The 16255-nt window shown below is 27.8% G+C and overlaps 4 protein-coding genes across 5 annotated transcripts; 2 read left to right on the top strand and 2 right to left on the bottom strand.

Moving 5' to 3' along the window:
- Window positions 1-53: 53 nt before the first annotated feature.
- Window positions 54-2826, bottom strand: LOC106789502 (alpha-endosulfine). Its single transcript, XM_014753762.1, has 3 exons — window positions 2432-2826; window positions 1955-2074; window positions 54-1455 (listed from the first exon to the last, which is right to left on the bottom strand). The coding sequence occupies exons 1-3, from the start codon at window positions 2465-2467 to the stop codon at window positions 1285-1287; spliced, it is 327 nt and encodes a 108-aa protein (XP_014609248.1). The 5' UTR covers window positions 2468-2826; the 3' UTR covers window positions 54-1284.
- A 91-nt stretch (window positions 2827-2917) lies between these two features.
- Window positions 2918-4600, top strand: LOC106789491. The gene is made up of 3 exons (XM_014753720.1): window positions 2918-3172; window positions 3347-4101; window positions 4534-4600. Exons 1-3 carry the CDS (start codon window positions 3158-3160, stop codon window positions 4598-4600), a joined length of 837 nt encoding a protein of 278 aa, XP_014609206.1. The 5' UTR covers window positions 2918-3157.
- Window positions 4601-4788: 188 nt separating this feature from the next.
- On the top strand, window positions 4789-15583 carry LOC106789500 (3-hydroxyisobutyrate dehydrogenase, mitochondrial). Of its 2 annotated transcripts, XM_014753757.1 has the most exons (7): window positions 12679-13103; window positions 13557-13735; window positions 13905-14026; window positions 14085-14295; window positions 14368-14494; window positions 14618-14789; window positions 15099-15583. In XM_014753757.1, the coding sequence occupies exons 1-7, from the start codon at window positions 12972-12974 to the stop codon at window positions 15110-15112; spliced, it is 957 nt and encodes a 318-aa protein (XP_014609243.1). In that variant the 5' UTR covers window positions 12679-12971; the 3' UTR covers window positions 15113-15583. The 2 variants fall into 2 exon arrangements, with proteins under 2 accessions (XP_014609242.1, XP_014609243.1); XM_014753756.1 differs by lacking the exons at window positions 12679-13103; window positions 13557-13735; window positions 14085-14295; ... (1 more) ...; window positions 14618-14789; window positions 15099-15583 and adding exons at window positions 4789-5353; window positions 5451-5507; window positions 5585-6469 and having other exon boundaries at window positions 13905-13991.
- LOC106789498 lies at window positions 6967-11314 on the bottom strand. The gene is made up of 12 exons (XM_014753755.1): window positions 10841-11314; window positions 10614-10758; window positions 10317-10499; window positions 10044-10198; window positions 9889-9979; window positions 9734-9800; window positions 9373-9613; window positions 9103-9286; window positions 8423-8513; window positions 8155-8310; window positions 7519-7602; window positions 6967-7428 (listed from the first exon to the last, which is right to left on the bottom strand). The coding sequence occupies exons 1-12, from the start codon at window positions 11007-11009 to the stop codon at window positions 7123-7125; spliced, it is 1872 nt and encodes a 623-aa protein (XP_014609241.1). The 5' UTR covers window positions 11010-11314; the 3' UTR covers window positions 6967-7122.
- Window positions 15584-16255: the final 672 nt, after the last annotated feature.

Raw genomic sequence — 16255 nt, 5'->3', positions numbered from 1 at the left:
AATAATTACATAAATGAATGAATAATATATATGTTGATATAATTAAGTTGTGATCTTTTTGTAAATATGTTTTATTGTTCTTAATACTTAAATGTCACGTCGATTTTTACGGACCAACCTTACACTTTCTGTCTCACAATCAGTCACATCAATCACCAACGGCTAACATTCTTGTTTTTCTACGACTGACAGATCATTGTTGTCTAAAGTTCAATAAAAGAAGCTTGGCACTAAACGTGTTAATATGTTGTCTGCTTGCCAAGAGATAAATATTCAGTCCTCAGCACAAATAGTATTTTCACAGCCTGCATTACTAAGAATATAAGATCATTTATAATCTTTGATTTTTCAATGAGATTACAATGGTGCTCTTTTAAAATTGGGTAGAAAAAAAAACAACTCGTTATTTTAATTGCAATATATTACTAATATAGTTTACAATAATCAAAGCAGAGTAGCTTCTTTTGCGATTCATCTTACTTTGCACACAGATTTTTAGGACAACCTGAATTTCTTATAAGAAAATACTCTTACTAAGTGCATCACAGCAACTTTTAAAATGCATATCTGTATTATTTATATTATCTTTTACCCTGAATCTCTATTGCGTAGATAGAGCACTGGATTTATTTTCATTCGTTATTAATTAATAATCATTCGTACATTATTACTACTTTTGTCATGCACGTAATTTTACAGTATCTTATATGTATATTTTTTTATTTTATAAGATTTATCGTTTTGAAATTAGATGATATATATAAAGTTGGAATTTTTTTATTTATCGGAAAAATTCAAAGAAAAGATTTTGTAATAATCAAATGAACTGAATTACTGTGATTCAAATTTTCTTGGTAAAAAATAAAAAAAAAATAAAACACAAAAGTAATGATTTATAAAACGTATCATATCTCTTAATTAGGTCAAATATTTTCTAACCATTTAATTACAAGTCAGGTAAAAATTATTGCATGTATGGATCTTACACTACTTATTGTATTAAAATATTTGAAACATTATTTTTTCATTTTTGTTGTTTTTTTTAAAGACAATTTTAGAATTATGTTTAGCAATAATACGATAAATGATTAAATTATTGAATAATATTATAACATGCTATTAACAAAATTGAAGATAAAAGAATAAGAGTTCTATTTCCTTTTTCTTTATCTAAAGAATTATAACTATACTTAACTAATTTGTTTTTAATTTGTATAATCGAACCATATTAATCAGACGATGGCTTGTTTAACAACTATTACTATTAAATGTATAGTGAAAACCTTAAGATGTTGTTGATGTATTAAATTTTTGTTGAATAATAGAAGTTTTACGCTGCGGCACAGTTTCTGGCGTAGGAATAGCATCACCTGTTGGTAAAATGCCAGCAGGTTTTGGCTTAGCCGCTGATTTTTGTTTTGCCATTTGATAATCACCGGAATCAAAATATTTTTGCTGCAATTGTTAATGTCGTATTTGCATTTTATATTCTTAGTTTTTATTTATACCGATAAACATATATATATAAGAAAAATCAAATAGGAAAATTTTAATATTTAATATTCATTAATGATATATAGGGTGTTCCATAACTGGTGGTACAAGCAACTGAGATTGCAATTTTGGAAATTAAAAGCCTTGTTTGATAAGCATAAGAGTACAATTAATGTAAGAGATGTACAGATAATATTTGTAAATATATTAAGAATTACAGAAATGTTCTGTGTAATATCTAAAGGTAAGATAGCAACATCCGTCAAGTTAAAACTAAATCAAATGCATGCATATTCGACAAATTTCCAAATTTATTTTTCTTTAAAACAAAGCCTTTTATGAACAAATCGTATTTTAAATTTTCTATTATGTTTTTCATCGGTACCATTGGTTACAGACCACCGCCATACAAAATATATGTATATTATATTATATTATACAATATTTTATATTTACTTACACCTTTGGCTAATCTTTTTTGTAAAAATGCCGAATGACCACTAATAGGACGTCCAAGTGCATTCGGAAATTTAGCTTTCAACTTAGCCTCTTCTAACTTTTCAATATCGTTTGACGACAACTAAAAAAACAAAAATTATAACATTCAATTAGTTCTTTATGAAATATTCTTCTAGAAGCTAAAGAAAGTTATGTGATTGCAAAACTAGATATATTTGGATATATATATATATATATATATACACACATATTACATATATATACAGGTATATGTAATTACAAAGAAAAAACGTAGTTCGGATGTTTTGTGTAGTTAGTTTGCTATACTAAATATACACATATGTATATATATATATATTGTATATGTATGATTAGTGAAATATGGGAAAAAATCTAATATGAGTAAAGATAAGAGATGATTAGTTTAAGATGGCGGTAAAATTAACCGGTCATTTTTATCACATAAATAATAAATTACCTCGACAGTTGGTTCGTTTGTCTGATCGTCGCTCATTGTTGGCGACTTTATTATACTACACGATTAACTTTATATTTCTCAGATACACTGTTCACTTTCTATGCTCTGGCTTTAAAGAACATATGCAAAATAAGCTGGTAATGTCTTGTAAACAATGACTATGTAAGTTATTATTTTAAATTTTAAATGGAAAATGACAAACGTAAATTATAATTTCCTTTGGTCAGTAAATTTTTGTCCAAAAACAATCGACTGTCAACGTAGGTGCTTCAAAAACAGTAATCCCGTCACATGCAGAGTCATATGTCTGACCGTTACCAAAAACCAACCTTAAGAACCATTTTCATGATTAATATTTAATCTAACATTAACGAGTTTGGGGTCGTATTTAATTGGTTAACTGTGATCATAGACGGTATGTTTAAGGAAACACATATACAAAGGGATCAAAAGTTCCTAGATAGGTTAAATGTTCTAAGGTAGATCTAAAGTTTCTAGATAAATCAAAAGTTCCTTGATTATTTTCGCGTCGTTCAAAACAATGTTAGTCTTATTGAACTCAAAAAATAGTAGTAGTCGTTTATGTTTGTTTCAAGACGTTTATAATTAATTTTGTTTTGTATTAATTAGTTTGTGCTACGATTTTTGGTTATCTTCAAGACTTCATATCAAATCGTATAAGGAAGAAATATTCGAATTTAATTTGATGATTTGTTGAAGATAACTATGGATACCAAAAAGGTAGAATAAATTTTAAATATATTTTTTATTTTTTAAATGGAGTTTGTTTAAAATATTTTATTTGATTGTTCTCTATTTGACAAAAAGAGTGCAAAAAGTTTTTTGTGTTTTTTTAACTGTAAAAAACATGACAAGTAAATATTATAATTCAAAAAATTAAACATTTTTTAACAGCCACAATCTGCAAGAACTTGTGACTATGATTATGAATATGAATGCGAGTATGTTAATACAAAACTAGAAAATGATAAACTGCATGGAGAAAATGATGCATTGCAAAAGTTGCGTAAAGGATTGGAGGAATGTAAGAAAGAAAATATAGCATATGAGAAGGAGTTATCTAAATTCTACAGATTACACATAGAACCACAAACTGTAGACAAAAGTAAGAATGAAGAATTAAACAAAAGTCTTATGATTATGAGATCAGAAGAGATGTCATCTTTAAGTACAACGTCATTGGATATCATCAAACGAAGAAAAAACATAGCCAATATGGAATACAATATTTCTTTGAAAGAAATAAATATGGAATTAAATTTTCTAAATGGAAGAATAGGATCCCTTCAAAACGAAATTAGTTCCATGCTGAAAGTTGTACAATCCACTGTTGATTTTGTATCCAATGCAGAAAAAGATTTAGAAGATTTCTCCACGCAAGACGTCATCATGAAGATGAAATTAAAAGAATATAATCAGACGTTAGAAAATGTAACAGCCACATTAGATAATTTAAAAGTCCATGATTTACAAGTACATTTAATACTAGAAAAGTATAAACAGTATTTAGCTATGATAGAAGAAAATATCAAATTAGATAATATTTTAAGTGAATATCATGATCTACCACCAAATTTATTAGAAGCTAAAATTATTCTTGAAAAAAAACAAAAAGATTACGATAATCTTGAAAATAAATTTGTATTATATAATAGACAATTTTAATAATATTTTAATTAAATATATCAATTCTACATTATTTATATTAATGTTATACATAAATATATATATATATATCTATATATCTTTTATTTTCTTATTACATTTAATATTTTATTTTGTTTTATGTTAAATGTATAATGTGTATTAATCCATATAATTTTGACATAAATTTTTAATATTTAATAATTAAGGGGTTATGCCCCACCTTGGCCCTCGGTAAAATAGGTATAAGAATAAACTTTTTTTTAACACAGTCATTAAATATAATAAAATAATCTTTATTTTACATATATACATAGTATTTTTATGAACAATTTACAATATTAAAAGTTAAAAGAAATGAAAACATAGCGGAGACATAAGCCGATATGTAGAGCCCTGTTTTGAAAATCCTTTCTAATGGGTACTTGATTTTTTAGTAAGGCATTGTCTGAAATTAAAAAAACAAATTGTTTATTATTAAGAAAGGTAATAGCTATCAGTTGACGTAGGGGTAAGCATTTAAAAATTTTTTTGTAGAATGGTAGCTGTTTGAAAAAAAATTTTAATTTGCATTGAAATGTTAAGTTTAAAAAATTTATAACTTTTGAACATGACATCCAATCAAAAAAAAGCCTACGTCTTCTTAAAAGAAATAATAAAGTAAGCGTGCTTTCCAAGTTTGAACTTTTGAAATTAAATATCAGATGGCGCTTCGATTGTCACTTCGAGATAACTATTGAAATCGATTATCAGATGGTATTTCGGTCGTAAAGTATTCAGGTGGAAGATTATTAAATGGATCTTATGTGAGTTTGAATTGTCACTGTAACCTTGTATTTATAAAATCGTTTAATTTCAATTCTTCGTATATGTCAAATATAATAATAAAACATGAGTTTAGTAGCATACTATAGTAGTGATGATAATTCTGAAAATGAAGAGGATAATTTGACTGAAGTTAATAATAGTAAATGTGAAATAACCTCTCTAACCAACTTTGTAAACAAAGATTTACATTTATCTGAACCTAAATATCAGACGAATGTAGAATTATCTGTAAATAATGAATCATTATCTAAAATTAATTGGAATGTATTGCCGAGACCTAAAAATACTGAATCGGAGCCAATTAATTTGAAGGATGTAGAAGAAGAGGAGGATGAGGAAATGGGTAAGATTGCAGTTAAGAAGGAAATGGGACAAGACAAAAGATCAGCAAAAAAGCCAGTTAAAATAATGATTCGATCTTTGTGTGAAGTAAGTTTGATGATTTAATGTATATTCAAAATAAATATTACTTTATCTGTAAAATGTTATAACAAGTATTCATTCGTTTGACATTTGTTGATTTCAGTTCAAGGATCTCGACGAAGAGGATATGAAAAAGCAAAGTAAAGTTGCATCGATAGATGTAAGATGATTTTTAATTTTTAGAATGTTTTTTATAATATAATTTGTTTCTTAATATCTTTTTCGTAACATTTGCAGAAAGGATCAGGACTTTTTTCTCTCTTACCGCCACCTAAAGTGTTTGAACAAAAGGTTAAAAAACCTCTGATACCAAATATTGTCGCCAAGTCACAAAAAGTATTGACATCGACTACGACGAAAAAGGTTGTATTACCCAATGATAAGTCAATAAAATCTAACTACAAAACAAATTTTGAAGACGAAGCAGAAAGCGATACAAGTGAAACTGACAACCAGGAATCTGGCATAGATTTCTTTGCTTTGAATACAATAGATTCTGTCCCAGATATAGAATCTTCAAATTTGCAGAACACGGAAAGCAGGAATTCTGTATCAATGCCCAAACAATTAAATGAATTTAAACTAAAAGATAATACAAGTGTAAATAGTATCATAGATGACAATAATACGGAAGAATACGTTCTAAATTCTAATTTAACGTTGACAAGTAATATCATTAATCTACCAAGAGATGAAATATTAATTAAAAATAAAGCAGAAGTTGGTCCAAAATTACCTATACCTGAACAAGAATATAACGTAGACGCGGAAGGTAATGTAGCGTTTGACGAGAAAGCTATAGAATATCTCTGCGGTAAGAGAGGTATAAAGAGAAAAAATAAAGAAGTGGAAGAAGCTAACATAATAGAAATTAGTGGTGATGATATTAAACCTGATGAAAGGGAATGGTTGGTGAAGGCATTAACAGAAGATCCTGTACAAAGGCCTGTGTCTATGCAAAGTAGTGGAATTAATTTCCAATCAAAAAAGAAACATCAAATTACATACTTAGCGCACCAAGCTAAGGCCATGGAAGTGGAATTGAAGAATCAATGGGCTGTTAACCGGATGACTAGGAAACAAACGCAGTCGAAATATGGCTTTTAAATGCAGGTGAAAAAGGTACAATTATTTTATCACCAAGCCTGATGACTAAAAAAACCATCCTTTGTAAAACGGTTATAATATACATACATATATACATATATGTATAACAGGAATATATATATATTCCTATTATATATATTATATATAACAGGAAAATATAATATTGTAATACTACTAAAAGTAATGATATTTTTCTAGACTAGTATTTGATTATAGAATTTAATTGAAACCGTTTTCAATGGATGCGATATAAATATTTTTATGTTATTGTTGAAAATACTTATTACAGTGTTAATTATACAGAATTCATTCAGTAAAACTATATTTATAATATTGCTGCATGAAGCAATGTTATATTGCCACATCAATTGAGTTAGCGATAATGAAAGTAGTCTAATTGTAAGTCATTTGAGGTATGGATTAAAAATTTGTTGTTCTCATAAACATACGCGTTATTTTTCAAATTTTTAAATTACATAAAAGAATTTATTTGTAATAACAAATGCACTAACTTTTTGTTTTTTTATTTTATTAACTATTAACTAAATATCTCAAAAACAACGAAATATGACTAGATTACTTACAGTTTAATTACTATTAAAGATCAAGCAGTAATAACTTCATAAAAATTGTTTATATTTAATAAATCGGATAATATTAATTTTTAATTAATTTTTAACCAATGGAGATCGAGAGTATAATTTTCGTTTTCGATCAATGTCGCGTAAATTCTCACGAATTGATTTGGATCTGTTGGCATATTTAATTTCTAAATAGAAAACGAGAGTTGATATCGATAGTCCAAGTAAAAGTAAAAAGAAAGCAGCTCCTAAAGGTGTCAAAGTGAGTACTCTAAGTCCATTTTTTCCATCGTATTCTATAAGAATTTCTCGAAGATTGAAGCTAGCACGTCGTCGTACTACATCTTGTAAATGAAAAGTGGCGATTCCGGATTCCTTCAGTCGTAACATTATCTGGAAAAAAAATAAATTGATTTAAAAGAAAAATAAAATATTGATTTAGAAATTATTTATTAGGTATAAAATTAAATCTATTTGAATTACCCTGTTTATTGGTGATAGTAGCCATGGTTGAACGGCAAAAGTTGCGTAAAATTTTCCGACCATTTCTTTCATCACTCTGTAATTCTTTGAAATAACAAATACAATCGAATTAATAGATTATATTATTATGCTTTTTATTGGATCAGTATTTTAAAAATATTTTTAATCAGTATTTTTAATTAGTATTTGCAATCAAATATTAGTAATTGATTGATAATTATATTAAGAATAATAAAATAGATTAAATATATATAAATCAATAATAATTTCTGTAAAATAGTACTAATTGTAAGAGTATACGTCTTGTTTTATGAATCTATTGAATACTCCTTTAAGAATTTTCACCTTCCTGTTCGTCTTTAATATTATTAGCCCCATTTGTTGATTTTTAAAATATGCTAGAGGGTGACAAACACCACCATCAGCAAAAAATGACATCAAATAACAATCGACGATTAATTAAATATTTGTTACATTTGAAACCTTATTTTTATACATAATATAATATCACCGAAACAAAATATTCATGTATGTATGTATTGATAATTTATTTATTTAATTAATACAAAATACTGATCAAATAAATAGAAGCGATAAAAAATTATTTGAATGTCTTTGAACGTTAAATTGTCTTACTTTGAGATCTTCGTTGGCAATTTCATCCTCGGGAAAAAATACAGATCCAACGAAATTTCCGATTATAGCGTAATTTCCTTTAATTATATGTTCATGAATTTCCTTCGATGTTTCAACAACTTTATATCTACTCGGCAATTGAGAGGCATCAGGATCCTAAACAAGAGGGTTATTAATTCAAGTTTTTCTGCTTCGTAAAATTAAGTATAATTTTTGGTGTCCTTAGATTTTGTTCTGATTTGAATAATGTGCATATGGTGTGACGTACGTCTAAGTCGAAATATTCTTTGAAAGGTGGAGTCGGTGGTTTCCTTCCCCACTTCAAATTAGCTTCGAGAAATTGTTGTATCGTGTCGATCCTGTAAAAAGATATAACAAATGCTATTTATCATCAATTCGAAATATTAGGTGTATTTTAAAAAAGTCCATTATTTTTTTAGTATAACAAAAATATTTTGTATTTTTTATTATATAATATTATAAAATATAATTTTCATAATTATTTACTGCTATATATGTGTGCGTTTTTTTAATATATCTTTTTCATAAATTTGGCTGTTTTGGAATAAAAATACCCGATTAAATGGTTTACTACTTCAGAATAATTTATAAGCGTATTCCAGCGATTTAAAGAGTTGATAATCCGAAAAAAAGGTTAATGTTTCGCGAATGTTGAGGGTCTAGTAGAGCCTCTTAATTTGACCATTGAATTATTGTTTTCTTCGTGAGTACATTATTGCTTTATGAGACCGTATGTGACCACGATAGGCATTTTTCTTTTTAGAACATATTACCCTTTATAAGTGATATAAATTTGTGTGCACATAAACAACCAAATTAAACTCTACCCTAGTTAGACTCGCAGTTAGTTTAAAAAATGCTAACAAAGTAAAATAATGTGCTTTTTCTTCGATGAAAAATTAAAAATGTTTAATTTAATTTTCAAACCTTTTTTCATATTCTGAATTAGTTAACTTAGCTGCTAGACTGCTGCAATAAGCAGTAACCAATATCAATCCCAACATTTGCCAAAGATATAATTGTAGTTTAACATTGACCATATTTTTCGGTGCCCAAGAACCCAACAATCGCCCGGTCAATTCGATCAGAGTTAACAAAAAATGTTTAAATCCTGTGTTTGAATGGAATTAATTTTATTAAAAATAAAAGGGAAATGTTTTCGTAATAAATTTGATTTGAAATTTGATTTGATCTTACGTTCAGGAAATTGTGGATTGAATCGAGCATGAATAAACATGCAAATACTTTGTAAGAGTATTGATAGGACGAGTAGAATCCATATTGTTAATGAGAAAGGTCTAGTTAGAGCCCAGAAACTGGTTGTTGGTTGTGGACGTGGTACCAAAAAATGAATAAACAATTGGTACCATGGTTCCGTCAAATTGACGAAACTATGATGATCCAAGTTCAACCATATCCCGCCAAACGCCATGTCGACCTATAAAAAGTGAACAGTATATTTTTTAAAATGAAAAGAAGATCTCAAAATTCTTTTTACAATTTATTTTTTTTTAGGATCTATAACGTTTCAATATAAAATTATGATGTTTGAATGTACCTTATTTTTATAAATGGGTTCTATCAATCCATCTTTCCATACAGTTTCGTTGTATTTTTTTCCGTATCTGTGTTTTTTTTTGACCAAATGATATTCAGTATAATTAGAAAATTAGGATTTTCAATTAAACGAAAGTTATTTATTGAATTTAATACCTATATTTCGATTTTTTAATGATCCAAGTAAAGTTTAATTTTTCTGCCATTAGTAAGAATAATTTCAGCTCGATACCATCTCTCTCGAGATCTAAATTATTGAAATAAATGTATTTTTCTAAATTAGATTAATTTGTGAAATTTAGTATTAATACCATCGTCAGCGTCAAATATTTCTTCTTCGACGTCATCGATAATTTTGATACTCGTACGATTTAAATATGATACTGGTGGACAATAAAACGTCACTATTCTTAATTGTCTGCCATGAAAATTCACTTTTCCATCATCTTGTTTCAATTTTTCGTATCTACAAAAATGATTTATTTTATTCTATTGTTTATATCAATACTTATGCGATCCTAATAACATTTTTTTTTTTAAATTAATCGTTTATTTTAGTCTAATAGAAAATATTTTATTTCTACTTGTCGACATTTTGAAAGATTCTTGGGAATAAATAATTTTCCGATAAACTCCATATTCCCGATTTGCATATTATGTTAGCGTTTGCGTTTCCATAAATCGTCACGTTTAAGATATTCGAATTTATTTCTAAATTGTTGTTTAGAATGACCAAAATTTCTGTACTTGATTTAAACGTTGGAATTCTAAATAAATGAATACAAATATTAAACAAATTATAAATACGAAAATTTCCATTACAAATTTAAATAGAAATATTTCAAACAAAACAGAACGTAAAAATATTCTGGTTACTTCACTTCTTCAAATCATTATAAATTTCTTTCTCGGCAGAGCCCAATAAAAAATATGCCGAGCAATCATAAGTATTAACGTTCAATGAATAATCGTAAGGATAATAGTCGACAAATTTTTTAAACAAATAATGTATTTCCGGAGAGGTATCTGAAATCAAAAAAAGTAAATCCAAATTAAAAAATTAAAAATAATCCAAATCATTTAATCAAATTATAGAAGAAATCTTAACCATGTAGATAAACGTTGCAACAAACAGAATTTTGAAAAGTCGTTTTTAAAGTAAAATTAAAATCCTTCTTCGTAATCCAAGACGATTCAATGAATTTTTGAACGATCTCACTGCTTTCTAACAATCGTATATCTTTCAGTATAATATAAAGAAACAAATATGCTCTCATTATCGTACATAATTTAGATGAACCATTGGTTAACGATTATAAATGATTTTAATGTCATTTAAAGAGCTTTTATAAAAAAGAAAGAAAATAGATTTTAAGTAAACGTGAGTGAATGATACGAAACCACCACCACCATCACCACCACAACAATAACAACAGCACACAAGTGTACTCGACGAGAATCTACCATCGACTTGTTGGTTTTACCATCCTGTTCTTATATACTCGTATATGCAAACATATATATATATATAGAAAGAGAAAGAGAGAGAGAGAGAGAGAGAGAGAGAGAGAGAGAGAGAGAGATGTATATGAGTGTAAAGAAAAAAGGGGGAAGAGGAAAAAGACAGAAAGAAAAGGGAAAATAATTAGAGCATATTGAAAGTATCTACCTGGGACATCGTTTACAAGTACTTGTGATATGACATTTCCAAGCACTTTTAACACCACGTAGATAACAGTTTTAACATGAAGAAGTTAACAAGTAAACACTAATATCTCAAATCCTTGAATGTCATGTTGTAAATATCGTATTAAGTAAATATTTAATGACGTGTAATTGCTTTTCTCGATATTCCATCGTAAAAACTTAATTGGTGTCATTTCAGAAATTCATTGTTTATATAGAAGGGGCTGATGGTGAGAAGAGAAAAGAACCAGCAAAAGCATCAGAAGGGTAGTTTTTGTTGAATACTTTTGTTACATTTCTCTTTCTTCAACATTCTCTCTTTCTCTCTCTCCTTATTTTATTTTTTTTTTTACATTTTGTTTTACAATAACGATTTTTCATTTGCGACTTGTTTAAATAATGGGGGCGGCAGTGGGGTTTTGAAGAATAGAGAAAAATTAAAATGTACCGATGACGTGTGTCAGGTCGATAAAAAAGCATATGATGTAATCTACTTCCTGTCCAAAGGAGAGGTGATTTACGATAGAATGAGCTTTTGAATGATGTATTATATACTTTTTAAAGTATTCTCTCTTCCTAACATATCTCCAGGGAATTATTAGTCTCTGCAATTATAATAAAAGAGAAAAAAAATATATATTATAATATCGATCGTATATTTGACATCGTTATATTATTATGATAATATAAAATAGAAAATAAGAAGGTAATTTATTTGATTAAATATTTATTAGATTTGTTAGCGTGTAATTTGATAAATACTCTTCTAAGGCATCACTTTATTTCTCTCGTTTTTCTTTCTTTTCTATTTTTTATTATTGTAGGAACATTGGAGTATATATTATTCGATTCTAACGTGTGATTTGAAAAATACCTTTCAAAGGGATTAATTTTTATTTTTAGAATTATCCAAGCTATGTTAGATTCGATTTTTTAACGTGCGATTTGAAAAATACCTTTCAAAGAAATTAATTTTATTTGCAGGATATATTGAAGTTTTATATGATTCGTTATTTTAACGTGCTATTTGAAAAATGTGAATTAAGTTTATTAAATTGTTTTTATATTTTATATTTAAGTATAGAAATATGTAATCTTATGTTTTTATTATTTTTTATAATTCTAATTATTTAAATACTTTGTAACGCGCGCTGTAATATTAGTAAATAAGTAACATAGGGAATATAATATTATATTATATCAATATATATACGAATAGTATAAAATTAGAATAAATATTTGATCCGTATAATATCTTATCGTACGATTGCTCAACGTGTTTCTACTTTACTTTTTCTTTTAACTTATGGTAGCGTCATCGATGCTTTAACGGACTCGTAAAAGAAAGATAAACATCTTCATTTACATTTATCGAGTTACAGAATACATTAGTTTTTCAATGAACTTGCGTTTAAAATAAAATTATTTCGTTAGCATATTATATATACTACGAATCATTTCTAACAAAATATCGCGAACGAACATTACAGTGCTTTTATTATTGACAACGATAATAATATTATTAAAAAATCAAATAAGAATAGATACAAAAAATGAATCTCCTCGTTTTTGGTTTAAAATCGTCAAAGTGGATGAGTACAACAAGTGTGCGTCGATTTTCCAAAATTGGATTTATCGGTTTAGGAAATATGGGTAATCATATGGCAAGAAACATTTTAAAAAAGGTAAGAAAATTGTGCCGACAATTATGACGATGGATAAGGTCGAAAAATTGAACACAAATTTATTTTATTATTTACAAGTGATTTAATATCACCGTTCCGAAGATTGTTCCAACATAACATTGATTATACGATTATTAAACAAATTTATGCTATTAATTGTAAAAATATTGAAAATATTGTTTTTATAATTTATTATATTATATTTTTTATTAATTTAAAATGAAAGTTAGATTTAAAAAAAAAGCATGGAAGCAATATGAGAGTCTTATTGTTTACATAAAATTTATATTGATATCTATCTATTTATTTTCATTTAATATATTATTTTAATATATTTTTTTACAATAAAAAATAAATTAAGCAATAAATTTATTCAATGTTTGGACTTAATCCAGTTTTGACTTAAACCATTATTAGGAATATAAGGATTTGATCTAAAAGTATTTTTTATAGGATTATCAATTAACGGTGTTTGATGTTGATAAATCAGCAATTTCTAACTTGATTGAAGCTGGTGCAAAAACTGCATCGACCGGCGCGGAAACGGCAAAGGATGTTGACGTGCTCATTTCTATGTTACCTTCGAGTCAACACGTTTTAAATTGCTATACCGGTGCTAATGGTGTATTGAGGTATCAGTGCATCGAAGATATCAAAACATTTTTTATTTTTAGATATACTGGGTGTCTCACAAGTCGTGGCTCAAACGAAAAATAATTCATCGATTAATTTATTACTTTTTGAATATCCTGTATGTTTTTATATACTCAAACTTAGATCAATGATTTGTATTTTTTATAGTTCAGTGAAAAAAGGTGCACTCCTGATAGACAGCAGTACAATAGACCCGTTCGTGTCGCAGGAAATTTCGGAAGAGGTTGAAAAACGAGAAGCCAAATTTATCGATGCTCCTGTTTCCGGAGGTAAATTTTGTTATCTATAGAATTGTATAAATATATTGTTTATATTTTTATATTTTAGGTATAAATGCAGCGAGAGATGGTACATTGACTTTTATGGTTGGTGGCTCTATAGAAAATTTTGACTCCGCCAAATCTATTTTGGAAGTTATGGGCTCGAGAATAGTTCATTGCGGTGATGTTGGAATGGGACAGGCAGCAAAATTGTGTAATAATATGTTATTGGCTATTAATATGATTGGTACGGCCGAAATTTTCAACCTTGGTCAAAGGTAAAGTGTATTGAAAAATATCATTAACGTATTGTTAATTATTATTTGATTACTGAATTTTGCATTTGATAGATTGGGTTTGAAAGATAGTGTATTGAACAACATAGTGAATTCCAGTTCAGGAAGATGTTGGTCTTCGGAATTGTACAATCCTGTTCCTGGTATACTTCCTGATGTTCCTAGTTCCAGAAATTATGAAGTAAGTTAATTAATATATACAATGTTTTAAATATTAACAAAATTTGTATATTATCTGTTTAATAATGATGACTATTAAATATTATACTTTTTGTTAAACTAAATAATTGATATTTTACTTTAGGGTGGTTTTAGTACATCTCTTATGGCAAAGGATTTAAGTTTGGCTCAATCTGCTGCCACTAGGACAAATACATTAATTCCTTTGGGTTCTTTAGCTCATCAAATTTATAGAATACTCAATACTCATGGCTTATCAAAAAAAGATTTTAGTATCGTGTACCAATTTATAAAAGGTAAAGATTAAAATCAATATATTTAACATCGTACATCTTCATTTATTTTTTTAATCGTATTTTTCTACAATAAAATAAGATTATATGAACTATTTTAATAATGATCGATATAATGAAGGTTTGAATTTCCCGCTGATACTTTTCCACTACATATTTTGTAATAAATCTCCAATTCTAGTCATAAAAAAATCAGGTTAGAAATACATTTTAAAAAATTTACTTTATTAAATCGCTCTCGTGTATTTATTTTTTTTAAACTAAAACTTAAGTTAACATTATTATTTGACAATAATTCATTCAATGTTTTAGGAAACAAGATTTAAAACAAAAATGGCGGCTTAACGAGAACAGTAATTATGTCGACTAACGTAGTAGAATGCTAATGCCATCTACAAATCAAACGCTTTCAAATAACAAAATACAGAGAAAGAAAAGTGAAGAATAAATTAAATCTTTAATAACTGGATGATATATAAAGTCAATACAAAAGTTCATAAATATTTTATGTGAAAAGTAATACGTAACGATTTCTACATTACCGATTGATACATACAATGAGACGTTTTCATTCGATTAAGGAAAAAAAAAGATGACGACAGCAGCGACATCCGGGTTGTTAAGGAACCAAGTTACTATCATCGGAGGATCGTTGAGTTGACCAACGTGGTACCTCCACCATTTCTGTCACTTGTCGAGAGTTTTTGCTCGCGGCAGGAGCCTACAGAGACTACGTTGAGAGTTCCGAAGAAAGAAAGAAAGAAATAAAGAAAGAGTGGGAGGAAGAGTTAGAAAGAGTGAAAAAGAGAGAAAGAAAGAGAGAGAAAGAGAGATAGGAATAATAGACGATCTGGAAAAACCGAGAGGGCGCAGTGCGGTTCAATGCTGCTGGTGTCGGCGTGGCTCCTGCATTTTCGGCTCTCCGGAAACAAATAATTCAAGTTTAACCGTGTAAATAAATACTTTATTTCATTTCATCGTAACGTCTTGTGTGCTCCGATCAACGAGAAAAACGAATTAAAGGAAATAAAAGAAAAGGAACGTTGTTACAATAATTCGTATTATCGGTGTTACTACTATTATTATTATTATTATTATTATTATTATTATTATTATAATCATCATCACGAATTCTTGGTTTGGATCAAGAACAAATCAGAGTGGAGCACGAACGAAATATTGTGCGGGAAAAAAAGAAAAGTAATAATTAAAGGAAAAAATAAAACGTGCAAAGAGTGTAATCGAACGCATAGTCTACGACGATAATCAACATCAAACAAAATCGTCGTCGACGTCATCGTCATCACCATCGATAAATCTGAGTGCTTGTTGTGTCTATTCTGTGCCAAGAAGGCACGTGTCCCTCCTTCCCTCCTCTTCCTCCTCCTCCATCTCTTCTAAGTTTCTATCCTTTAATTTGTTTTTTTTTTCTTCCTCCTCTGTTTTTCTCTATTCGTCAATTCGATTAA

This window comes from Polistes canadensis, unplaced genomic scaffold (genome assembly GCF_001313835.1).
Source record: "Polistes canadensis isolate GaletaPanama2010 unplaced genomic scaffold, ASM131383v1 scaffold_187, whole genome shotgun sequence".
Classification (NCBI taxonomy): Eukaryota; Metazoa; Arthropoda; class Insecta; order Hymenoptera; family Vespidae; genus Polistes; species Polistes canadensis.
Note: the sequence above shows the minus strand (reverse complement) of the source record. Positions and strands in the feature narration are given on the sequence as shown.